The 22,797-nt window shown below is 63.3% G+C and overlaps 4 protein-coding genes and 1 long non-coding RNA gene across 10 annotated transcripts; 1 reads left to right on the top strand and 4 right to left on the bottom strand.

Moving 5' to 3' along the window:
* Positions 1-129: 129 nt before the first annotated feature.
* ANO8 (anoctamin 8) lies at positions 130-10,159 on the bottom strand. 5 transcript variants are annotated; one of them, XM_072357546.1, is made up of 18 exons: positions 9,947-10,159; positions 7,487-7,597; positions 7,242-7,374; positions 6,988-7,126; positions 6,691-6,787; positions 6,215-6,331; positions 6,003-6,130; positions 5,657-5,818; positions 5,428-5,580; positions 5,209-5,335; positions 5,059-5,114; positions 4,864-4,938; positions 4,507-4,650; positions 3,615-4,280; positions 2,997-3,188; positions 2,792-2,923; positions 2,602-2,712; positions 136-2,524 (listed from the first exon to the last, which is right to left on the bottom strand). In XM_072357546.1, exons 1-18 carry the CDS (start codon positions 10,044-10,046, stop codon positions 1,853-1,855), a joined length of 3,315 nt encoding a protein of 1,104 aa, XP_072213647.1. In that variant the 5' UTR covers positions 10,047-10,159; the 3' UTR covers positions 136-1,852. The 5 variants fall into 5 exon arrangements, with proteins under 5 accessions (XP_072213650.1, XP_072213646.1, XP_072213647.1 ...); XM_072357544.1 differs by lacking the exon at positions 9,947-10,159 and adding an exon at positions 7,842-7,965; XM_072357549.1 differs by lacking the exon at positions 4,507-4,650 and having other exon boundaries at positions 130-2,524; positions 9,947-10,158.
* A 1,288-nt stretch (positions 10,160-11,447) lies between these two features.
* On the top strand, positions 11,448-14,313 carry GTPBP3 (GTP binding protein 3, mitochondrial). Its single transcript, XM_072357550.1, has 9 exons — positions 11,448-11,503; positions 11,844-12,079; positions 12,460-12,546; positions 12,636-12,838; positions 12,918-12,990; positions 13,058-13,201; positions 13,332-13,497; positions 13,592-13,867; positions 14,006-14,313. The coding sequence occupies exons 1-9, from the start codon at positions 11,466-11,468 to the stop codon at positions 14,229-14,231; spliced, it is 1,449 nt and encodes a 482-aa protein (XP_072213651.1). The 5' UTR covers positions 11,448-11,465; the 3' UTR covers positions 14,232-14,313.
* Positions 14,314-15,315: 1,002 nt separating this feature from the next.
* PLVAP (plasmalemma vesicle associated protein) lies at positions 15,316-17,654 on the bottom strand. 2 transcript variants are annotated; one of them, XM_072357616.1, is made up of 6 exons: positions 17,212-17,654; positions 16,845-16,935; positions 16,057-16,646; positions 15,862-15,964; positions 15,694-15,772; positions 15,316-15,619 (listed from the first exon to the last, which is right to left on the bottom strand). In XM_072357616.1, exons 1-6 carry the CDS (start codon positions 17,587-17,589, stop codon positions 15,613-15,615), a joined length of 1,248 nt encoding a protein of 415 aa, XP_072213717.1. In that variant the 5' UTR covers positions 17,590-17,654; the 3' UTR covers positions 15,316-15,612. The 2 variants fall into 2 exon arrangements, with proteins under 2 accessions (XP_072213717.1, XP_072213719.1); XM_072357618.1 differs by having other exon boundaries at positions 15,514-15,619; positions 15,686-15,772.
* Positions 17,655-19,602: 1,948 nt separating this feature from the next.
* LOC140262802 (uncharacterized) lies at positions 19,603-20,080 on the bottom strand. Its single transcript, XR_011905866.1, has 3 exons — positions 19,990-20,080; positions 19,827-19,907; positions 19,603-19,658 (listed from the first exon to the last, which is right to left on the bottom strand). It is a non-coding gene; the product is annotated as an uncharacterized lncRNA (long non-coding RNA).
* Positions 20,081-21,750: 1,670 nt separating this feature from the next.
* LOC140262747 (uncharacterized) lies at positions 21,751-22,689 on the bottom strand. The gene is made up of 4 exons (XM_072357273.1): positions 22,330-22,689; positions 22,165-22,261; positions 21,987-22,056; positions 21,751-21,913 (listed from the first exon to the last, which is right to left on the bottom strand). The coding sequence occupies exons 1-4, from the start codon at positions 22,687-22,689 to the stop codon at positions 21,751-21,753; spliced, it is 690 nt and encodes a 229-aa protein (XP_072213374.1).
* Between the last annotated feature and the right edge of the window lie 108 nt (positions 22,690-22,797).

Genomic DNA, 22,797 nt, shown 5'->3' with positions numbered 1-22,797 from the left:
TGAGAGGGGTGACAGCACCACTGATGTCCCTTCTATGTCCCTTCTTGTCCCCTGTCCCCCCCCCGTAGCAGCACCAGGGCTCGCTCCCCAAGCACAGATCCAATAGGAAAGTAACTCAGCACTCGCCTCAAGCTTGTTGAAATATACTTTTATTGCATTTCTGCAGGTTTTTACAAAAATATGACAATAAATTAAAAAGAAATAAATAACCCCCCCCCCCCCCCCTTCGTTTCTTCCAGTTGCCGAAGAAGTAGCACGCAGCAGGGGAAGAAAAACCAAAGAAACAGTTCCCTCTTTTATACAGTAACTGCCCAGAAGTGAGATAGCAGACAGGAGGCTGCTGGAGAAGTATTTTGTATAGAGGAAACGTTGAGAAGTGCCCTGGATGAGGGGCCCTGTCCTCTGCTGAATGGAGCAGGAATAGGCTGTTGTGCCAGGACTGTTACTGCCACGAGGGAAAAAGGGCAAGCAAAACTCAGTTTAAGAGCAGCGCGTTTTGAGCTAGAGCTGACCTGGTGAGCCCAACCCGGGAGGAAGCAGAGCAATGAAATGGTGAGTGGAAAAAGGGGGAGGGACAGGGGGGCTCTGCACCTCCTGGCATCCAGGGCATAACAGCAATGGGGTCACCGGTACCCCTGCTCCGTGCTCTGGGTGCTGCCCTGCCACGCACTGCGCCCTGTTTGCCTGCTCCCCTTTTCCTCCTCTCACCCCAGAAATCCTCTGCGGGGGCAGCAGGGAGGGAAGGAACGTGGCGCCTGGTTCTGTGTGATGGTGGGGGGCTGTTCTGCCTGCTGTGCCTCTCAGGGCTTGGCATGGGGAGCACAGCAGTGTGGCCATGGCACAGCCCTGGTCCTGCTGCACAGTGAGCAGAGCTCGGAGCCTCAGCGCTGCCCCAGCCTTATTGCTGTCTTGATGGCTTGATTCAAAAATGAAAGGAAGAAATACACCGAGATGGGGAAGGGGGGAACAACCTGACATTTCTGCAGCCCAGGCCTTGGGCCAGGCACAGTGATGGGGATGGGGTGACCACCCCAGAACCCTCCTTTCCCCCTGTTTGCTTTGGAGATGGTGGGTGGCTCGGCGGGGGCAGTCAGCAGGGCTGGGGGTGCGGGGCCGCCCCCTCCCCATGCCCTAAAGCGAAGCAGCGCCCAGCGGAGCCGTGGGCAGCCCCCTCCCCTCGGGGCTGGTGGCTGCCAAAGCACTAACGCTACACCCAGCGAATCCTCCACCTCGCCAGAAGCAAAGCTGCTCCCACCCCCCAACCGCGTGCCCCCACCCTCCCACCCCTCCTCCTCCCAAGGCTCCAGCGTGCGTCCGTGCGCGAGTGCCTTATTGCAAAATAATTCCACGAAATAGGAAAGCAGAGAAGGGCGAAGGGAGCGTTGCATGTCCAGGCTGCTCCGAGCTCTCATCTCCGCCGCCTGCAGCCATTGCATGAAAAATGGCAGAGTCGCTCGCATTGGGGTTTTGTTTGGGTTTTAGTGCAAGAAATGCCGCCCGTGCCTTGGGGACGCAGCAGCCGGCACTCGCTGCTCACCCCATCCCTCCCGGCCGCTCTCGGCACTGCACCGTCCCCGTGGTGCAGCGGGACGCAGCGATGGCTGTAGGCACGGGTGAATCGGGCTCCTCGCTGCCGTCCATCCCTCTGGAGCGGACCGAGCTGCGCCCCTTGGAGCTCTGCGGGTCTGGGGACACCGAATCCTCCTTGGATGAGCTCCTGGGGATGGTGGGCACGGAGCATTGCCCGTTGGTGCTGCAGGAGGGGATGCTCCATCCCAGGCACCGCTGGACCTCCATGGGCTTGTGATGGGTCCCAGCAGAGGGATGCGATGGAGGGGCCGGCATGCCCGGCTCAGAGTCTGTAGCCCCCACTCTCCTCCTCTGCTCGTGGCTCCGGCTCCTCACGGGCTCCATCCTCTGGAGCCCCATTGAGGTGGGACTTGCTGGGGCCCGGCCTCTCGCCCCCATCTGCAGAAGGGCCAGCACGGGGCTGGGGGGAGGCGGTGGCCCCGTTGCTGCCGGTCCCTTCAGACTTGCCGAAGTTGAAGAGCTTGCCGGGGTTGAATGGCTTGGTGGGTGACTGCACCTTTTCGGTGGCCGCGTCCCTCTTGGTTTCAGGGGATTTCAGGAACTTGAAGCTGAGGAAGCCGGGGAGTTTGTTATCGCTGCTGGTGGGGGATTGGGGGGACCTGGCGGCCGTGCTGCCCGGCCCAGCTCCCCCGGAGAGGAATTTGCCCTGCAGAGGGATGATCTGCTTCAGCTTCATGACGTTATTGGTGGCCAACAGCGAGCTGGGCCTCTTGGGCTTGTCAGAGCCATGCGTGGAGGACCCGCCGGAGCCCTTCCCTTTGCTCTGGCTCTTCTCATGGGCCGGGTCCTGCCCGGCAGCCTCAGCCTTGGCCTCATCACGGTTGGCCTCGCGCTCCTTGCGTGCCTGGTACTCGGCGTGCCGCTGCCGCTCCTCCTCCTCCCGCTTGCGCCGCTGCTGCTGCTGGAAGTGGTGCTGGGCCTGGCGCTCGTGCTTCTGCCGGCGGGAGCACGTCGGGATGGGGATGCCGTGGGGACAGCCCACGTGTCCCCATCACCCACGGTGACACCTACCTTGAAGGCCTCGCGGCGCTGGTACTCCAGCTTGGCCATCTCCTCGGCCACCCATGCGGGGATGTCAGGGATGGCCACTTGGATGACGTACTTCAGCAGCAGGGCGAAGTGCTGCAGGGACATGGGGTGAGCGCTGAGCACCCTGATGTCCCCTCCCCAAATGGGAGACCCTACATTGACACTGCCCTACCTCCAGCACCACCACCGAGATGATGGCTCCTTCCGGGCTGAGCCAAGGGAAGAGCCTCTGCAGCTGCCCGCACTGCGCAATCAGGTAGCAGTTGACCACGATGGCCAACACGCCCATGGCCTCCATCACCTTCTGCAAGAGGCACAGCACTGGTGATAAGCGTGAGTCCTGTGGCCATGCCAGCCCTCTGTGGCCCCCAACTGACCTGCCACTGCCCGATGCTCTCCACCCGCTGCCCGAAGGGCCGCTGCAGCCCCGTGCACAGTTTGAAGGCATCACTGCGAATCTCGATGATGTTGTTGACCAGCGCACACATGGCGGCCAGTGGGAAGGCAGAGGAGAAGAGCACCACGTAGCCAAACTGGATGAACATCTCCTGGTAGTCCTGGAAGGTGTCCTGGTAGGAGGAGGAAGAGGTTCCAGGTAGGGCTGGATGGACCCATGGGCAACCTGGTCTGGTGGGGGGCACCCATCCCATGGCAGGGAATGGAAGTGGATGATCTTTAAGGACCCTTCCAACCCATCCATCCTATGGTTCTATGATCTTTAAGCACCTTTCCAACTCAACCATCCCATGTTCTGTGATCTTTAAGGTCCTTTCCAATCCAACCATCCCACAGTTCTGTGATCCTTAAGGACCTCTCCAACTCAACCATCCCATGTTCTATGATCTTTAAGGACCCTTCCAACTCAACCATCCCATGGTTCTATGATCTTTAAGGACCCTTCCGACCCGACCCATCTGTGGTTCTGTGAGGAGCAGCGTGTGGCAGCGGGACCAGGAGGATGCTCCATGCTGCACCACACCATCCTGCCCGCTCACCTCATACTTCTTCATGCAGCTCTCCACCTCCGCCTGTGTCAGCTGTGTCGAATAATCCTCCTCGGGTGGATCAATCCATGACGCCCGGTTCCGCCTGCGCCCTTCCTCCTCACCCTCCTCTTCCTCTCTCCTCCTCCGGGTGACCCGTGGGCCTGTGGCCGGCTCCGCTGCCTTGGCCGGGCTACCTGGGGGGCCTTCAGCATCATCCTCATCATCACCCAGCTCGAAGACGGAGGCGGGATCCATGCCTTTCTCCACCATGGTGGGGCTGCCCTCCTCCAGGAAGCTCTCCTCCTCGTTGCTGCAGGGCTCGGTGCCTCGCCGTTCCGCCTTCTCAATGAAGCTCACCTTCTTCAGCTTCAGCCCACAGTCCAGCACGCTCTCATCCTCCGAATCCGACTCCCGACGTTCTTCCTCCTCCTCCTCCTCCTCGGGCACCCCGCAGCCTCCATTCAGACACTTCTTCTCCCCCCTCGACCCCTCGTGGGCTGCTCCGGCAGCCGGCGGTGCGCGGGGGTGGGCGAGCAGGCGGAGGACGGCGTGGGACAGCTCACGGAGGTTGTGCAGGCTGAGCTCCCCCCGGCGCAATCGGCGATACAAGTGGGGCTGCGACACCTCCTTGACGTTCTGCAGGAACTGCCGTGTGATCAGCAGCGTGGCCAGCATCTGCGGGGACAGCGCTGTCACCAGGGGGTGCCACCACCCTCACATCCCCCCTCCCGACCCCATCCCCGCGGCATCCCCGCAGGGCAGGGTACCCATCCCTGGCGTCCCCTCGGTGTCACCACGACATCACCGATGCCACCGAGGTGGGGATGGGAGCCCCAGGGCTGGGGTCGAGGTGGGGGGGGATCATGGCAGCATGCACGACGCCCGCCCTCCCCGCTCCTACTTTGGATACTCCCAGTCTCCAGCAAAAGCCCAGGAGGCCCTTAAGGAAGATGAGGGAGAGGTGGAGGTGGAGGAGGATGAAGGGGAGGAGCGCCTCTTTGAGCTGGCGCACGAGGCTTTGGGACAGAGAGAAGATGAGCAGGAGCTGCGGAAGGGACAGACGGACGGACGGACAGACACAGACAGAGAGACGCCGTCAGCGGCCGCTCGGCCCCACTGCAGCATGCGGGGACCCGGGGGTGGGGGGGGTAGGGGAAAGGGTTGGGGGGGCGCGGGCGCTGCTGGCTCAAGGATGTCCGTCTGTGTGCACCCAGGGTGGGACGGGGGGGCTCCTCGCTGCCCCCGCGTGGCCCCTCACCTCCTTCAGCCGCTCCATGTCTTTGAGGTAGAAACCGATGTAGAAAAGACTTAGGTATGAATTTACAAACTGAAACTGTGGGATACAAGGCGGGGTGGGGGGGGGGGAGGGGGGAAGGGGGTGGTTAATGTGGGATGGAGGGACAGCAAGACCCCTCCTCACCCCCTGTACCCCCCCCCCCCCCCTCCATCTTACCAGGACGATTTTGATGATGAGGTGTTTCTCGTAGGCACTCTGCAGGCGGTAATTTTCTGCAAAGCCAAAGGGTTTGAGGTCAGGAGGGTCTCCCACTGTTGCCCCCCTACCCCTACGTCCCCTCCCCAACCCCCCCCCGGCCCCACACACCCATATCATTCAGCCAATAGGCGATCTTCTTGTAAACCTCGTCGCAGGTCGTGACAATGACGGCCAGCACGATTTTGGGCAGGAAGCGAAGGATGCGGGGCAGCTCCTTGACACTCAGCACGAGCTCCTATGGGAATGGGATCACCAAATGGGGTCGGCTCTGGGCCGGTGACCCCCTCCATCCCCCCCACCGATGTGACTAAACGACCCCAGCCCCACCTGGAGCTGAAAGCAGCCCAGCATGACGAGGAAGACGAAGGAGAGGCAGGCGAGGCAGACGGGCAGGCTGACCAGGCACTGGAACAGCAGCCGCTTCCAGGGTGGATAGTAGAACTCCTCGGCGCTGGTCACGGGGCTGATCCTCTTCACCCCCTGATGGAGGACACGATGCTATGACCCCCATCATCATAGGAACCCCTCCGGCATCATGGAATCCCCCCCTTCTCACCCTGAACTGTGGCCTCGGCTCCTCGATGGACTCTGCGGGGGTGTCCAGCGTTCCCCACTTATAGGCAAACTCTGCCCCACGGCGCTTCCACTCCTCCAGGAAGAGCGTGGCCCAAACGACGTTGAAGATGGCAAACACCACACAGCAGATGTCCTGGCTGGTCTGCAGGGGGACAGCAATGGGGTCACTCCCCTCCCACCCCCCCACAGCCACGGTCCTGGGGGGGCCAAGCAGTTCCGACCCCGGTGCCGAGGGTTGGGATGCTGTGCAGCAGCTGATGGGACTGGGAGCAGCTCTGCTGATGGGATCCCCCCCTCCAGCCCCCACAGTGTTGGGGTTTGCTGACCTGGTCGCTCTCAGTGAAGGTGTAGAGGATGGAGCCGAACACAGCAGGATACACCATGGCCGAGGTGTAGAAGCCGAGCCAGGCGAAGTACATGGCGATCTTCACCCCAAAGTAATCACAGATCTCATCTGTATGGACCGAGGGGACGTGAGTAGGGCCAGGACCCTCAGAACCCCCATTTCCATCCCATTTCCTCCCCCATTTTCCCTCACCGAGTGGCTGAGCCTCGCAGATCGCCTGCACCCATGACTTCATCAGCCTCTTGAGGATCCTCTGCTCATGCAGTGGGAAGACCTGCTGGATGACGCCGCGGGCCGCCAGCTCCGGGACTGCGCCGCGGGTGGGGGGTGAGGCTGGGACACTGCTGTCCCCTCCCCCCTCCCCCCAGCATGGAGCGGGTTGGGATGAAGGTATTGCATGGAGGGGGGGCTCGGTGCCACGTGAGGACCCCATGTCTAACCCTGGTGACTGCGCCGTGTGCATGCTGTGCCCGTGTTCATCATCCCTGTGTGCTGCAGGAATGGGGACACCAGCAGGGACAGGGAACCCCTGGGGACAGCAGGGATGTGCTGCCGTGGCACAGCAGGGAGGTGGGTGGGCAGGGGGAGCTGCACCATATTGTGCCATAATGTGCCATAATGTGCCATTCTGTGCCGTACCATACTGTGCCATGCTGTGCCATACTCACTGATGGGCTGTCCCTCCAGGAAGTGAATGTTGTGCAGCGCCTCCCCCTGCTTGGCCCGCAGGTTCTCCAGCCAATACCTGATGATGTTTTGCCTTTCCTGTGGCACCGCAGAGGGGTGAGCTTTGGGGGCACAGAACCCCAGCACCCCAAATGTGACACCCACATCCCCCCTGCCTTGGTCCTTCCCCCCCCTCCAGACCTATTTTGTCCCCAGCATTGGGGACCTCAGTCCCCTTTTTGGAGAGGGGGAGAGGACCCATCTCCTTCCCACATCCCTGCCCAGGACCCCCATCCCACCTGAGAGGTGAAGAAGTAAAGCTCATTCTCAATGTTCTCATAGATGTAATCCTCCTCGCAGGAGAAGCTCCTCATGCCGCCCCCAAACTCAGCCTTCACCGGTTTCCTCAGCCCGATCTCATCAGCCCCACGCAGCAAACTGCAGAGAGGGGATGGGGGTGCAATGGGGATGGGGGTGCAATGGGGATGGGGGTGCAATGGGGGGGTAGAGGGGGGGGATGACAACAGGGAGGGGGGGGTGGGAGCACACGTACCTCTCGTAGGTGGCGGTGACGAAGAAGGCGTAGGCGCGGGTGTGCTTATGGTGCCGCACCTGCACGATGAGCTCGGGGATGCCGAGGCGGATGTGGTTCAACAGCCAAAGCAATGTATGGTCATCTGTGGTGTCTGTAAGGGATGGTGGGCACTGATATGTCCACAGCCCTGTGCCCACATCCCCACCTCTGATCCACGGCTCTGTGGAGCTCTGTGTTCCCGGTCCCCTGCCCCCTCTTTGTACCTGGGAAGGTCATAAGCACGTCGCAGTTCTCGGTGGGCACCGTCTTCATCCAGGCTTTGTGGGACATGATGTAGCGCCCGGCTTGGAGCAGTCGCTTCCCAAAAAGCTTGTCTGTAAGGAACCAAATGGCTCCGTCACCCCCATCACACACCCCATAACCCCATAACCCCACAACCCCACAGTGATGGGTCGGCTGCCAGCACAGCCGCAATGGGAACAGGGACAGCAGTGGCCGTAGCTCAGGTTTCTCCTCTGGGTGCCTGAAAAAGCCCTGACAGCTGCAGGAGGTGACACATGGCCAGGCATGGCATGGCACAGCCCCCCCCCCACAGCCCCCCACCCCCCTTCAGCTCACCTCTGCCTGCAGCCCCACAGTGGTGCTGGGATCCAATGCGGCCGCAGCGCCGGGAGATGGGAAACGGCAGCAAAAATGGGGGGGGAGCGAAAAAGCAGCCTGTCGCCATGGAAACGTGGGGAGGCCCCGTGTGGTGGTGATGCGTAGGGATGGGGATGGTCCCCAGGGTCCCCTTGTCCCCCCCCCCAGATGGTACCCAGCATCTGTCTTGCTCTGGGGTGGCTGTGATGGGGGGCATTGCTGTCCCGCTGCTCAGCGTCCCCATTGCGGTGCATGGGGACCCCTCACATCCCAGCCTGGCTGTGGGGCAGGATGAGGCCCCACAGAGCCAATGGGTCCCACTGCCCGCTGTCAGCTCCCAGCCACCTCCGTGCCTCAGTTTCCCCTTCTGCAACTGAGCAGGGACGTCACTGCTTGCCCCCAGGGCAGGGAAGGTTATGGGGCACCGGAAATCCTACACACACCAAGCAGGAAATGCCAGACATGCAGGATGGTACATAGGGACAAACAGTGGGATGTACACCGAGACCTGCATCAGGTCCTGCACCAGGTACTGCACTGGGACGCACACCAGGCCCCAGCCCAGCCCAGTTCCGTGCCCCCCATCCCAGCAGCCCAGCTGAGACCCAGCAAACTCATCTCCTATGCCACTGCTGTGCGCTGTGGGTGCAGGACCAGGACGGCGCCGGGCTGACGGCCAGAAGGGGTGGAGGGGCAGATCCTATGTGGGGGCACCACTCACCCACCCCACATACAGGGACGGCCCTGGGGGTGGTGCAAGGCCTTGCACAAGCATTGCATTGTCAGCTCCAACACAGCTGCAGAGCTGGGATGGCACCGGGGAAGCAGCTTCAGCTGGGGATGGGGTGACTCTGGGACCCCCCCCAAACTCTGCCTCATCCACACTGCCATACACTGGGACCCCCGAGCTCATTGGGACCCCTGTGCTGGGGCACGGATGGGGATGATTCAATGCTGCTGTATTATTGATGCCCACAAAGGGACGTGTGGGGAGGGGGCACCGGGGGGGCACAGAGCCAGCGTTGTGTGCACGCATGCACCACACACACACGTGTGCCATGCCATGCCATGCGTGTGACCCCACAGTGCCACATGTGTGACTGTGGCACAACCTCCGTGGCACCACGCTGCCCCACAGAGCCATGGGTTGGTGGTGTGGGGTCATGAGGGGGCTGCAGAGGGGTCCCAGCACGGGCTTTGTCCACTTGAAGGTGACAGGGAGGGGGGTGGGGAACGTTGCTGCCCCCTCCTCCAGCCGTGGGGCCATTCCTGCTCCATGTCCCTCCCGGTGCCACCCTGCAGTGTGGGGACATCGCAGCCCCCCCCCCCCCCCCCCACCCGGAGCCCCCCCATTCCCGCAGCCACCGCTCACCTTGGGGTAAGGTCACCGCAGCCGCAGGGCTCCGGGTACCGAACCGCTGCCACCCGCCGCCCCGCGGAGCGCATCGGGAGCACCGGGCGGTACCGCGGGGGGGGGCACAAAGTGGGTCACGCTCCCACCACGAATCCCCTCGTCCCAACACGGCCGCATCCCCGCTGGTGTCGCCAAGCTCGGTGTCACCCGCCGCGGGGACCCGCTGACAAAGCCTTCATCCCGCAGCCCCCGCCCCCACCCGGCCCTGGGGAGGTCGCGGGGGGGGGTGGGGGAGGCAGGGACCTGGCTGGAGGGGGGGCAGATGATGGTCCTTCCCTGGGGTGGGGGGGGGCCACATGGTAAGGAGGGGGCACAGCTGCCCGAGGGCCGGGGGGGTCGCTGCTGTCTTCCCGCACACACGGCGCTTTGCACGCAGCCTGTCCGGGAGGGGCACGGGGGGGGGGGGGTCACAGAGTCTGGCGGACCCCCCGAACCGGGTGTAGGGAGCGGGGAGCCCAGCGCTGTGCCGGGCCCAGCACGGACCCCCCTGGCATGAACGGAGGGCGCATCAGGACCCCTCCGGACCGCAGCGCTGCCCGGAGCGGCCGCGCCGCATTGAACCGCAAGGAGCGGCTCCGCGCCCCCCCCCCCCAACTCCTATCTCCCCAAACCCACATCTCGGTTCCGTACGTCCCTTCCCCCCCCCCTCCTCATCCCCGTTGCCACCTACCCAAGACCCCCCCCGGGGCCGCCGGCTCCGTCCGTTCTTCCCCAGGCGGGGCCCTCCGGGGCCGCTCTCCGTCGTGCGGTGCCGCGGGCGGTTCGGGCATGATGCGGGGCTCCGGGCGCGGCGGGGGCTCGGCGGGGGCCGCCGCATGGGGACCGCTACGGGGTCGGAGCCACCCGAACCGCCCGAACCGCCGCCGCGCCCGGACGGGAGGAGGAGGAGGAGGGACAAAGGCGGCGGAGCGCCGCGCTTCGGCCCCGCAGCATTGGTTGGATGGCAGCGCCAGAATGGGGGCCCCGACGGCTGCACCCCCCCCTTCAGAGCCTGCAACCCCCCATCCCTCCCCCCCCGCCAGCCGTTATCCCACCGCTGTGCCCCCAGCATCCCCCATCCCCTCCTGGACCCCCCCCTTCCCTCCCGCTGCCTCTGCACCCCAAATCCTTACCCCCGTTCCCCTTCACCCAGCCCCCCCCCGCTCCCCCATCCCATGTTCCCCCCCACCCGCAGGCACAGCGCCCAGCTCGGGCTCAAGCGGCTATTTTAGGGTGTGTATATGGGGGGGGGGGCACGCAGGTAACCCGATCGGGGCCACGCACTGCCCTGCTGACATTTGGGATCCCTCCCCACCCCCAACCCACAGCCCACACTCCATGGGGGGCCAGGAATCCCCCAGACCTCCCCTCAGTGCCATAGATAGGATGGGGGGGGGGGCACAGTGCATCCCACTGCCCTTCCCGTGGCAATGTCATATCGGGCCGTGGGGATCCCATACAGGGTCGTGCCCCCCCCCCGGGCTCTGTGGCTATTTTGGGGCCGGCTCTGTCTACCAGTACTGTCCATTGGTGCCAAACGGCCACCGCCCCCCCACCCACCCCCCCCCCCCCATCCAGCTGCGGTTCGGCCTCAAACATTAGCATACATTAGCATACATTAGCATACATTAGCATACATTAGCATATAGACTGGGCCGGGTCTCCGTACCACCCCATCCCATTTAGGGACTCCCTGAACCCCCCCCCCCCCCATAGCCGGACCCCTCAGCAGGGTCTATATCCCCATTAAGGGCCTGCAGGGTGGGTCAGGGGGGTGATGGGGACCCCAGGGGGGGGGGTGCAGTGTGTCCAATGGGGCTGGGGGGGGGGCAATGATGGGGCTTAGAATCCCTCCCGCATCCCTCCATCCTTCTCTCTCCTCCATCCCCGCCCGTATCCCTCCTTTATCCCCCCCCTCCCCCCCCCCTCCTTTGTCTCCCCGCCATGTCCCCGCTTCCCCCCTCCCCCTCCCCCCCCCAAAGCTGGCAGCATGAGGGCGGAAGCGAGGCCCGCAAACAGCCTCAGGCGGGCCTGACGTCAATCCCCCCGCCTCGAACCAATCAGAAATAGGCTTGAAGCTTAAAGCCCGCCTCTCCTCAGCAGACAACCAATCGGTGGCGCGGAAGCGGGGCGTGGGGGCGTGGTTGGTGGGGGCGTGGCGTGATCGGAGTGGGCGTGGTTTAGCCGGGGTGGGCGGGGCTTGGCGCAGCATGGCGCTGCGGAGGGCGCTGAGCGCGGTGGGACGGAGGTGGGGGCACCTTGGGGTGGGGGGAGGGCACCTTAATGACCTTAATGGGGGGGGGGGGGAATATGGCGTTGGGAGGGGTGTGTCTTGGGGGAGGGTGCTCCGATGGGCGGGGTACCGCGATGCAGGGGGCGTGGGGAGGGGGTGCAGCCCTAGGAATGGGTGTTGTAAGGGGAGGGGGTACATAGAGTGTAATGGGGGGGGGGGGGGGGGACACGCTCCTGTGTATGGGATGGGGGGGGGGGATGCTGTTGGTTGAATGGGGTTGGGGGTCGTTGCACTTCCATAAGCCTATATTGGATGTGGCTCCAACCCCCCCCCCCTCGCCCCCCTCCCCAATTAGGTGGGCGCAGCGCCTGTGCTCGGTGGTCCCTGGGGACACCATCTTTGCCGTCTCCTCCGGACACGGGCGCTGTGGGGTGGCCGTTATCCGGACCAGCGGGCCGGGCAGTGGGGGGGCTTTACTCAGCCTTACCGGGAGCCTCGAATTGCCCCCCCCCCGCGTTATGACCCTGCGGCGCATCCGGGACCCCCACACCGCAGAGCTGCTGGACCGCGGCCTCGTTGTCTGGTTCCCAGGTGGGGGATGGGGGGAGAAATGGGGGGGGGGTCCCCTCTGAGGGTCTCAGTTGGGGGTACCTTTGTGCAATGGGGGCTTCTTGGACCCTGAAAAGGGCTGTTGGGTACCTGGGGGGGGAGGGGGGGGTGTCTGGGTGTCCATTGGGTGGATGCAGGGGTCTGGTGTGGGTTTTGGGTGCCCAGTGGGGGTCTGGGGGGGTGGGACAGGGGGGTTGGTGTAAGTTCTGGGTGCCAAGTGGGGGTCTGGCCATCACTCCAGCTGGCTGCAGCCCCTCTCTGCTGCAAACCCCATTGTGCTGACCCCATGTGGCCATTGGGGGTCTCTCTCCATCTCCCCTTATACCCCCCAAGGGATTGAAGGCTCTCCCCATGCCCTGCAGGACCCCAGAGCTTCACTGGGGAGGACTGTGCTGAGCTTCACGTGCATGGTGGGCCTGCAGTGCTGAGCGGAGTGCTGCGGGCGCTGGGTGAGCCCTTCCCACCCCCATCCCCTTGTTTGCCCCCCCACCCCCCCATATCCCCCCCCATCCCTCTCGGTGCTGACAGCTGCTCTCAGGGCGCCTCTCTGGGCTCCGTCCTGCTGAGCCAGGTGAGTTCACCCGCCGTGCTTTCCATCGGGGGAAGCTGGACCTGACGGCAGCCGAAGGGCTGCGGGATCTCATCCATGCTGAGACCGAGGCGCAGAGGCAACAGGCCCTGAGGCAGATGGAGGGTGAGCTGGGAAGGCTGTACCAGCGATGGAGTGAGACCCTCACCCAGGTAGGGGCTTTTAGGGGCACTGGGGGGGGGGCTTGGGGACATATGAGCTGTCTATGCTGACCCCCATTCCGCACCCCAGGCCCTCGCTCATATCGAAGCGTACATTGACTTCAGTGAAGATGACAACGTGGAGGAAGAGGTGTTGTCCCAAGGTAAGGAGGGGTGTTGGGGATGCCCTGACCCTGCTGTTTCCTCACCCCCATCTCTGTGTCCCTGCAGTGGATGAGGCCGTGCAGGTGCTGGAGCAGGAGATGGCTGCCCACCTGCAGGATGGGCGCCGGGGGGAGCTGCTGCGCTCAGGGGTCCGCGCCGTCATCGCCGGACCCCCCAACGTGGGCAAGAGCAGCCTGCTCAACATGCTGTGTGAGTGGGGCACGGGGGGCTCCAAACGGCCGCCCCCCACCTGAGGCAGAGCCACGTCCCCAATGCTATAAGGCTTTGGGTCCCTGGTGTCGTCCCCCTGAGCCCTGTGTTCCCCTCCCCATGTCCCCAGGCCAGCGCCCGGCTGCCATCGTGTCCCCCATGGCGGGGACCACACGGGATGTGGTGGAGGTGTCCCTGAATGTCAGTGGTTACCCTGTGGTGCTGAGCGACACAGCGGGGCTGCGTGATGCCACCGACCCCATTGAGCAGGAGGGAGTCAGCCGTGCTCGGGACTGGTGAGCTTGGGTGGGGGGTGGGAGGGCAGGATGTGGTACTGAGGGGGGGGGGCTGAGTGATACAGCTGTGTCCCCATGGGTTGTGTCCCCACAGCCTGCAGCGTGCAGACCTGGTGCTGGCTGTGTTGGATGCCACCACGGTACCCACCGACCCGGCTGAGTTGGGGGCTGCCCTGGGCTCCCTGGTGCCCCCCCGCACCCCCTGCATCCTGGTTCTCAACAAGGCCGACCTACTGGGGGGGCACACGGGGGCTCTGTGCGATACCTGCACCCACGGACCCCCACTGCCCCCCACCACCCTGCTGTCCTGCAAGACAGGCCAAGGCACCGACAGCCTCCTACAGCTGCTGGGGCAGCAGCTGGCACAGCTGTGAGTGCCACAGGTCTGGGGTGGGAGGGGGGGGGGGCACGGGATGGCACCGGTCCTATCCGTGCACAGATGGTTTTTGGTGGGGGGGGGGGGGTGGATGCTGCAGGGTGTTGTGCCCTTCCCCATTTACCCTTCCAGATGTGGAGACCCCCTGGCTGGCTCACCCACCCTGACGCAGAGCCGGCACAGCACACAGTTGCATGGCTGCATGGCTGCGTTGGCGCTGTACAGGCAGCAGCAGGACGTGGGGATGGCAGCCGAGCAGCTGCGCCTGGCACGGCGGCACCTGGGGCGCATCACAGGGCACGTGGGTGCCGAGGACATCCTTGATGTCATCTTCAGGGACTTCTGCATTGGCAAGTGATGGAGGGGGGGGGGGTTCCATTGGGTTATTAAACCGTGGTGCCTTGGGCTGGTCTGTATCTTTGCCCTGTGCCCGCAGCCCTAAGCCGGGTGTGATGCTCTCCATGCTGGGGGGGCATCCTGAGCCCCAGCCGTGGGAAAAGCAGCTGGGAAGGGCCGTGCTTCCTGGCCAGGAGGATACGCACGGAACTGGAGTGTTGGTGATGGAAAATCCTCTGCTTCCTCCTTGGGCATCCCCTCCCCATTGCACGACATGGGGCCCATCGTGGTACCCTAAGGGTGCTGGTGTGGGGGTCCCAACCCCAGGGAGGTGGGTGCCCTCTAAGGGTGGGGGTCCCTGTGGCTCTTGTTGTTCTCCCACCCCCCCAGCTGGGGCTCCCAGCAGTGCCGCCATGCATCAGGGCAGCCCTGCCACGTGGCTTTGCTTGTCTTATGGGGGGGGGGAGGGGGGCGACCCAAAGGAACCCAGAGGTGCTGATGGGGGGGACAAGGACACGGCAATGGCCTGTGGAGCGCTGGGTGTCACCGCGTGGTGTTGGTGACACGCAGGTGGTGGCGGGACCGGGGCTGCGGCGTGTCGGGTGTCAGGAAAAGCTTTTTAAACAGGAAAGAGAGGAACGCGAGGCCATAAATCACTGCACGGCCATAAATCACTGCGCCTCGGCCCCTGCGTGCCAAAGGCGGGGGGGGCAGCGGGGGCAAGGGGGGACTGCAGGGCTTTATTGGAGGGGGGGGGCTCTGCTTTGGCTGAGAGCTTTGCTCTCAATTCCCAACTACATAGTGGGGAAAGCTCCGGGTTTGGCAGCAGGATGGGGGGGAAATGGCAGCTGCCCCAGGGGGAACCTTGACCCGACACCCCCCCCCCCCAACCCCCCCCTTTGGTGCTGGGGGAGTCCCTTACATCCTTGGCTTCTGCTCGGCCCCTTCTGGGAACAGCCTCCCCCTCTTCCTGATCTGTTTCCTCAGCCTCGCTACCTTTGCAGTGGGACGGGATGTTCCTGCCCCCTCTCTCCCCTCCCCCAAACACTCTCTATGGCCTTTCCCCCCCCCCCCCCCCCAGTCCAGTAGTGAGGCACACACGCAATGAGTTGTGTCAGTGCTCAGCACGGCCTGTATTCACAGCTGCCATCACAGCAGTTCCAGGTACAAACACGTGGGTACCGAGCAGGGAGGAAGGAATGGATGGGTATGGGCTGGGGTTTGGGGGGGGAGTGGAAGGGAAGGGGAGTAGGGGAGGGGGGGGATGGAAGGAGGGGATGGAAGGGGGAGATGGGTCTCATTCCCTGCTCTCTCCTGGTTGGGGTTTTCCATCCGTGCTGTGGGAAGCGCCGCTCCGGGCTCATCCTGCTGGTCTCCAGCCCCTCACCACGGCTCTCCTCATGCTACCCACTGCAGGGAGAGCACAGTCAGCCCCATCCCTATGTGTGTGTGTGTGGGGGGGTCTCCAGTGCCCACCTCCTCACCTGGGGTTCCTCATCATGGCCGTGTATTGCTCCAGCACGTTCTGCACCACCTTCTGGATCTCCTCAGTATTGATTTTATCTGGCAGGATGAGAGCAGTGGGGTTCAAGTATGGGGAGGGGGGGGGGGCACTCAGTTGTGGGGCATTGCCCATAAGGGGATGAACTCACCCTGATTCTGCAACACATCCACATAGGAGCTGGGGAAGGGGCCCGGCCTTACGCTGCCCACAGCACTGCCCGGCACCCGTGGGGCTGTGTAGTAGGTGCCCACCTGCAGAGGGGAGAGTTGGGGCTGTGTGTCTGTGTTGCTTTCCCCTGGCCCTTGCCCTGAGTTGTGGGCTCCTGTGCCCAGCTGCTCCCTACCTTGGAGCTCATGCAGAGGCTGAGCTGCTCGCTGAAGTAGTTGGCTTGTGCAGCAACTTTGCTCTTCTCCCCCAGCTCCTTGCTCAGCTTCTCCTTCTCCGCCAGCAGCTTCTTCCTCTCCTCCTGGCTGCCTTGCAGCTGCTGCTGCACCTCCTGCAGCCTCTTGCCCAGCTCCTGCTTCTCGTGGGAGCAATTGAGGTGGCACTGCTGCAAGGTCAAGTCGCAGACGCTCTTCCCCACGTAGTCGCTCTCGTGCTGCTGCTGCCTGGAGAAGAGCTCCTCGATGTGATGCATCAGCAGCCTCAGCTGCTCCTCCACTTGGCTGCAGCCGAAGTTCTTGTTGCTCATGCTGATGGTGCGCAGGTTGTACAGCACGTTGGAGCGCAGCGTGTCGCATTCTCTCTTCAGGTGATCCAGGTGCGCCTTGGTGGTGACACAGAGAGCACCCGTGGCCTTCAGCTCCAGCTGGCAGCTTTCCTTCTCCTGCTTGGCTTTACCCAGGGCTGTTTCAGCCGTGGTGCAGCTCTGCCCCAGCATCTTCCTCTGCTGCATCGCCGCGTCCAGCTGCTGCTGCAGCTGCATCTTCTCGTCTGCATGGGGATGTGGAGAGTTGGGGTGCACCATGGGACCCCCACCCGTCACCCTGATCCTCCCCACGTGGCACTGCCCAGCCCGGGGATACGCTGTGCATGGGATCCCTGAGGGTTAATGGGGACCCCCGTGCACAGACTCTGGGGGTGTGTGGGGGGGTCTGTGGGTCCTCAGAGGGTTGGGAAGGGGACCCTTACTGGTGCAGCTGGTGTTGATGAGGTTGGCGGTCATGTAGCACTTGTCCAAGCGAGCCTTTTGGAAGAAGATGGTCCTGCTGATTTCCTCTAGCTGGGGGGGGGGGGGAAAAGCAGGGGGTTGGGAGAGGGGGGCAGGAAGGGGATGAGGGTCAGTATGGCCTCCACCACCATTACCCTATGGCAGCACCAGGAGCTCCTCCAGCACAGCCAAAGTGCACCCAGGGATGGGTTGGAGGCCCCCCCCCCCCCCCAGCCCCTCACCCATCTCTCTGGGGTCCCAGGCAGAGGATCCTCACCCATCCCTTTGGGGTTCTGAGCAGGGGTTACACACGCCCCCCTTCCCCCCCCCCCCAACTCCAGCTCTCACCCTGGGGTTGCCGATGGGGGCTTGGCTGCTGTTGCATTTCTCCAGCTGCCCCTGCACCTTCTGCAGCTGCCCCTGCAGCCCTTGGTTGGCCTTCAGCGTGGCGTTGAGGGTGCGCGTCAGGTTGGCGTTCTGGCCGCTCAAGGTGATGATTTTGTGGTACTGCTCCTGCAGCTGTTCATCCAACCTCCGGACGTGCTTATCAGTGGCAGCGTGAGCGTTGCCGTACACCATGAAAAGCACCAAGCCCAGGATGATGAGGAACTGGATAAGGGAGGTGAAGAGGAAGACGTAACGCATGTAGAAAGCGCAATCCCGTTTGGGCATCGCCTGTTTGCTCTCCAGCCCAAACTTGGCCATGCCGTAGCTGCTCTTCTCCATGCTGCCCCACGCTCTGCTCACCTCACCCCCAAGGCTGTTCCCTTTCTATGGGGCCGTACCGGGGTGGAGCTCCTGCTCCCCAGCCGTGTTTATATTGCTCTATTTAATATTTCCTTTCGCTGGGCTCCTTCCTGCCTCTCCGGATGACTCCGGGTTATCACGGTGCAGCTTCTGTTTGCTGCAGGGCCATTGTTCCCCGTTGCTATAGGACAGGGGCACAGCTCAGCTGTTCCCCCCCCCGGTGCTGATGGGGATTGTATCTCCCCTGGGACCCCCTCCTAGCACTGCCTGGCATGCAAGGGAATGGGCTTTGTGCAGCCCTGGGGGGCAATGGGCAATATGGGTGCACTGGGAGGGTGATGGAGACAGGACCCCCCCCCCCACCCAGGGCTCGCATCACCCTCAGGGCCTTGAGCATGTGGTGGGGGTACCCATGGGTGCTGCAGTGTTCCCATGCCTTATTCCCTCCTGGGGACATCACTGGGTTGGGGGGGGGGGGGAACACAACTGATCCCTCTGAGCAGGGGCTGAGTGCCCCATCCACCCCCACCCCCCCCAGTGCCACTGCTGTGCCCCCAGTGCTGGCTTGTGCTCGTTGCCACCCCGAACCTCACCAAGCCACTCTCTTATTCCTGACGAATCCTTGATAAACCACCGCTGGACATCAATAAGCACATTCCCTCTTCTCTCTTCTGTGTGACATCACAGAGCAGTGAACCCTGGGGGGACACAGTGCCCGCACCGGGGCTATCCAGGATCCATCCCCCCACATCCATCCCCCACTGCCTTTCCTCAGCCGCATTCCCAGCCTGGAGGGGGAGGGTCGGGGGCTGTGAGGTGCCAGTGCTGACCCCGCTGCTTCCTGCCCTCACACTCCCTGGAGCCCGTCGGTGTCTGCGGCGCTGGGGACGGTGTCGGTCCCCCATCCATTCTCAGCTACCACATTTCCTTCCTGAGCTGCAAATAACAGTGAGTCACCCCCCCCCCCGGCTCCCCCCGGCCCCACTCTGGGGGCACTGTCTGGACTCTGCTGGACCCCGGCCCATCACTGACAGCGCTGGACACCCACAAGATGCCCCCCTTTGCCACCCAATCCTCAGCAGCACTCCGCATCCATCGGGGTGCTCAGGCATCCCCATAGGACCCCCCCCAGTCGGCTCAGCCCCCTCCCACACACATTCTCTGCCTCTTTGTCCCATTTTCCAGACGGCGTCCCGGCTATAATTAATCTTTCCTGTGCCAAGGGCTGGGGCTGCCTCGAGGTTGGGCTACAGGAACGAGTCCTGCCCGTCCCAACGCGCTGCTGAGCGGGTGGGGAGGGGGAAGGTGGGAGTGCAGCGCTGGCTTTGGAGCTGTGAAGTCCCTTCCTGCCGCTCCTCGGTGCCCTCCGTGCCGTGGGGGTGGTGGGGATGATCCCCGTTGTCGGGCAGGGGGGCCGGATGCCGGCTCGTACCCTGCCCTCTGCACAGGATACCGCTATGGCAGAGGCAGGAAAATCGGCAGCGACTTTCCTGGAAACTTGAGTCTTTCGTGTGGATCAAAGGAACAGGGAAGCACTGGAAATCAGTGGCAGCCACTCATCTCTCCCCTCCCCCATCCCCTCCTCCCCCCCAATCGGCTCAGCTCCACGACCCACAGAGCCCACTGTTGGTACCCCCCCCCTCCCCACATTTCCACCCTAAGCACCCAAGTGGCCAGATTACAGGGGAGCATTGAAGTTCATGGAGCACCATTCCTGTTTAATCAGTCCATTAATGATTAATGAATGGCTCTGGCTAACCTCAGGGCAAGGACTGGTCGCCATCATTTGCCCCCCCCAGCAAGCAAGCAGCACCCACAGCTGCTCAGTGGGGGACACGAGGGGATGTGGGGAGTGTTATTGGTGCTGTGCAAGCTCTGCTCTGCTGAGTGCAAAGGGGCTGAGCTGCTGCTGGTCCCAGCGCTGGTGCGACTGGGAGTGATGGGCAGCCCTGCTTCCCATTGCTGTAGGGCTGGTGCCGTTCTGAATGTGGTATCCGTGCTGGCAAAGAGAGGCCAGACAGGAGGGTGCTGTGGGGCTTCAGCTCTTCCTGCAAGAAAAGGAGGGGACAGCACAGAGTGAGACCCCCGTAGGGACACAGTGACAAAGGGCTGTGATGGGACACAGGCAGCTCCCACCCCAGGGTGTCCCCAACCCCATTGTGTCCACCCCAAAAAGGAGCAGGGCTGAATAGCAGCGCAGCACCCACTCAATGTACCGGGAAGGGGAACACCTGCGCCGTGCCGTGCGGGGCCCCAAACGCCGCCGTAACGCATCCAGCTCAGCTGCACGATCCCTCCTACAGGCAGAACGCAGCCAGGTTAGGGACACGGCTAAGGACAGGATGGGGATGGAGGGGACTGTGGGGCCGGGATCCTCACAGCGTGGCCTCGAGCTCCCTCTGCCTCTCCTCGCAGCGCTCCCCTCGTGCCCGCAGTGCCCTCCGCTGCTCCGCCGTCTCTTCCAGCCTCCTCTGCAGCCCCAGAGCCCGTTCTGCGCCCTGAGCCAGCTCCTCTGCGGGGCAAAGGGACAACCCTGAGCTGAGCGACATCCGTGTGGGTTTGGGGTCGGGCTGACAGACTCACCTTGCAGTGCCGCGTTCCTGCGGGACAGCTCAGCCTTCTGGCGCCGCAGCCCCCGCACCTCATCCTGCAGTGCTGTGATGTTGGACTCCAGCCTGGCCTGGGGACACGGTGACACTGGGATGGGGCACAACCTCCCCTTGGCTCTTGGTGTCTCCAGAGCTGTCCCTGTGCTTTGTGTCCTGTCAGCACACTGGGAACGTTTCTCCAAGAGCTTGGGGTGTGGATTTAGGGGGAAAAACCCCATAGGGGAGGACCAGCCTGGTCTGCCCTTGGTGAGGATGCACATGGAGAGCCAGAGGGTCTGCAGCTCACTGTGAGGCACTGCAGAGCCCCCTGCCCAGCCACTCGCCCCTCAAGAGGTCAGGCTCTCCTGCTGGACACCAGCACATCCCACTGGGACCCCATGGCCGGCGCCAGCCCCGAACACCGGAGCATTTCCAGCCCCACTGGGCCATTGTCCGGCCGGATGGGGGGAGAGGTGGGCCCCCTCTTCCTCTGGCCACAGTGCAGGGCCGGGCCCTTTCCCAGCTGCTAAAAATACCCCCGAGGAGTGGAGCTCCACACCAGCCTGCAGCCTCTGCTGCTGCTTTGGGATGCAGTAATTATATGTGAGTGGAGCAGCTCAGTTTGGGCACTGCTAAGAATAGCCATCCCAAGCTGGACACAGGGAACCGGACAGCAGCTTTCCATACCCCAGGCTGAGGTTCCATACCCCACAACAGGCTGAGGCTTCCCAGCAACCAAACCTCCCCATGGAGCCATCCTCAGGGACCCCATCTCAGCTTAACACCACCCTCCCCAAGTGCACAACCCCACAGCAGAGAAACGATGCCCAGTTACCCTGCAGCACCTACCGCCTGCTCCCGGCAGGACCGCAGGCTGGAGCTCAGCTTCTCCCCATCCTCCCGCACTCGGCTGAGCTCCCGGCTCAGCTCATCCTCTTTCTTCTTTCTCTCATCAACCTCTCGTTGCAGACGGTCTCGCTCCTTCTCCAGCTGTGCCACACGCAGTTCCAGCGCACGGCTCTCGTTGGCCGCCCTCTCCCGGCAGCCCCGCAGCTTCCCCAGCGCTTCCGAGCGCCACAACAGCACCGCCACCGCCGCTGTCACCGCAGCCACCAGCAGCACCAGCAGCGTGCACAGCCCCATTGCCTTCAGCGTGGCTCTGGGTACCGCGGGGTCCATGCTGGGGACGTGGGACGGTGACCGTGTGCCACACGATGTGCCCGTTTGCTCCAGGCGGCGGTTCCTCTCCGGTCGCAGCTCATGGCAATGAGGTTTGTGCTGTGTGTGGGAGGATGCTCAGCCCCTGGACAAAGCCGCGCTGCGGGGCTGTGCCATCCACCTCCCCACAGGGCACTGAAGCAGCAAAACGCTTTGGATTTACATCGAGTTTTATTGCAAGTCGGTTTAGATCCACCCAGGCACTTGGCACCGCTGTCCCCTGCGTGTGCCTTGTCCCCATCTCGCCCCCTCGGGCCTGCACTTGGCAAACTGTGCCCACGATGTCCCCATGGCCCCAAACTGACAAGGGCCACCCAGGTCCGTGTCATTGTGCTCAGTGCAGCCACTTTGCAGTCAGCAGAGTCATGAGGAGGCTCAGGGCCATGGCTGGGCAGGAGGGCATCGCCGCGCTCGCACCAGAACTGTGGCTCTTTAAGTCCCAGATCCACGCTGTCAGCTGCTGGAGCTGCTGCTGGATCTGCTCCTGGAAGCTGTTCCTAAGGGGACGGGGGGGGGTCAGTGACAGAGCACAGGGATGGGGGCTCAGTGGGAGGGGAGCAAAGATCTCACCCGTGCCTCTGCACCTCCTCCAGCTGCTCCCTCTGCTGTGCCATCTCCTCCTGGAGCGCCCTGTTGTCCTCTGCAGGAGGTGATGTGGTCAGGGTGGCCAAGGAGGTGGGGGTTGCAGTGCTGGGATGGGGCAGGGTCTGCTGTGTCCGGGTGTCAGGGATGGTACCACGATGCTCACCTTGCAGTTGCTTGACCACGGCATCCTGCTGCTCGCTCTGCTGCTGCATCTGGGAGAGCTGCCGCCCCAACTCCACAACAGACCCCTGCATTGTGTTCTGTGCACAGGGACACAGCTTAGCAAACCCCACAGCCGGGGGGTCCCATCCCCACACCCCACACTCACCAATTGACTCCTGCATCCATCCCACTGCTTGCGCACCTCAGCAAAGAGCTGGTTGTCGACACCCACCACCATGATGAGGGTCCGGTTGGCGGCAGCCAATGATTGCTCCAACTCAACCACCTCCACCTGCAGCTGCCGCTGCACCTCCCGCAGCAGGTCCAGCCCCTCCAAACCAGGCAGTCTCCCTATCCCCATCCCTGCCTCTGCTTTGGTGGCCAGCAGGAACATAGAAGCAGTCAGGGCTGCAGTTAGCAGCACCACAGCCACCAGCACGGCCACCAGCCCACAGACCCTCCAGCCTTGCCTGTATTCGGGGTGGGAGCATTCCTCGCCATCCAGTATGTTGCTCTGATCGATCATTGCTCACTGCACTGAGCCGGTTTCTGTGAGCTCAACCCAAATTCTCTTAGTTTCGTTCTTCTGATAATGGGGTTTTTGCCCCGGGAAATCACATGGTTGGTTCAAAGG

The sequence above is a fragment of the Excalfactoria chinensis genome, chromosome 26 (genome assembly GCF_039878825.1).
Source record: "Excalfactoria chinensis isolate bCotChi1 chromosome 26, bCotChi1.hap2, whole genome shotgun sequence".
NCBI lineage: Eukaryota > Metazoa > Chordata > Aves > Galliformes > Phasianidae > Excalfactoria > Excalfactoria chinensis.
This window is presented reverse-complemented; position numbering and strand designations above follow the sequence as displayed.

Coding starts and splice junctions, on each gene's coding strand:
- PLVAP (XM_072357616.1), bottom strand. CDS start 17,589: ATGGAGAAGAGCAGCTACGGCATGGCCAAGTTTGGGCTGGAGAGCAAA. Junction 16,647..16,844: donor CATCAACACCAGCTGCACCA/GTAAGGGTCCCC, acceptor ATCCCCATGCAG/ACGAGAAGATGCAGCTGCAG. Junction 15,773..15,861: donor GGATGTGTTGCAGAATCAGG/GTGAGTTCATCC, acceptor TCATCCTGCCAG/ATAAAATCAATACTGAGGAG.
- ANO8 (XM_072357544.1), bottom strand. CDS start 7,950: ATGGCGACAGGCTGCTTTTTCGCTCCCCCCCCATTTTTGCTGCCGTTT. Junction 7,598..7,841: donor CTGTGGGGCTGCAGGCAGAG/GTGAGCTGAAGG, acceptor GGTTCCTTACAG/ACAAGCTTTTTGGGAAGCGA. Junction 5,336..5,427: donor TGGGCTGCTTTCAGCTCCAG/GTGGGGCTGGGG, acceptor CCATTCCCATAG/GAGCTCGTGCTGAGTGTCAA.
- LOC140262747 (XM_072357273.1), bottom strand. CDS start 22,689: ATGATCGATCAGAGCAACATACTGGATGGCGAGGAATGCTCCCACCCC. Junction 22,262..22,329: donor ATGGATGCAGGAGTCAATTG/GTGAGTGTGGGG, acceptor CCCTGTGCACAG/AACACAATGCAGGGGTCTGT. Junction 22,057..22,164: donor CGTGGTCAAGCAACTGCAAG/GTGAGCATCGTG, acceptor CACCTCCTGCAG/AGGACAACAGGGCGCTCCAG.
- GTPBP3 (XM_072357550.1), top strand. CDS start 11,466: ATGGCGCTGCGGAGGGCGCTGAGCGCGGTGGGACGGAG. Junction 12,547..12,635: donor CGGAGTGCTGCGGGCGCTGG/GTGAGCCCTTCC, acceptor AGCTGCTCTCAG/GGCGCCTCTCTGGGCTCCGT. Junction 12,839..12,917: donor GGAGTGAGACCCTCACCCAG/GTAGGGGCTTTT, acceptor TCCGCACCCCAG/GCCCTCGCTCATATCGAAGC.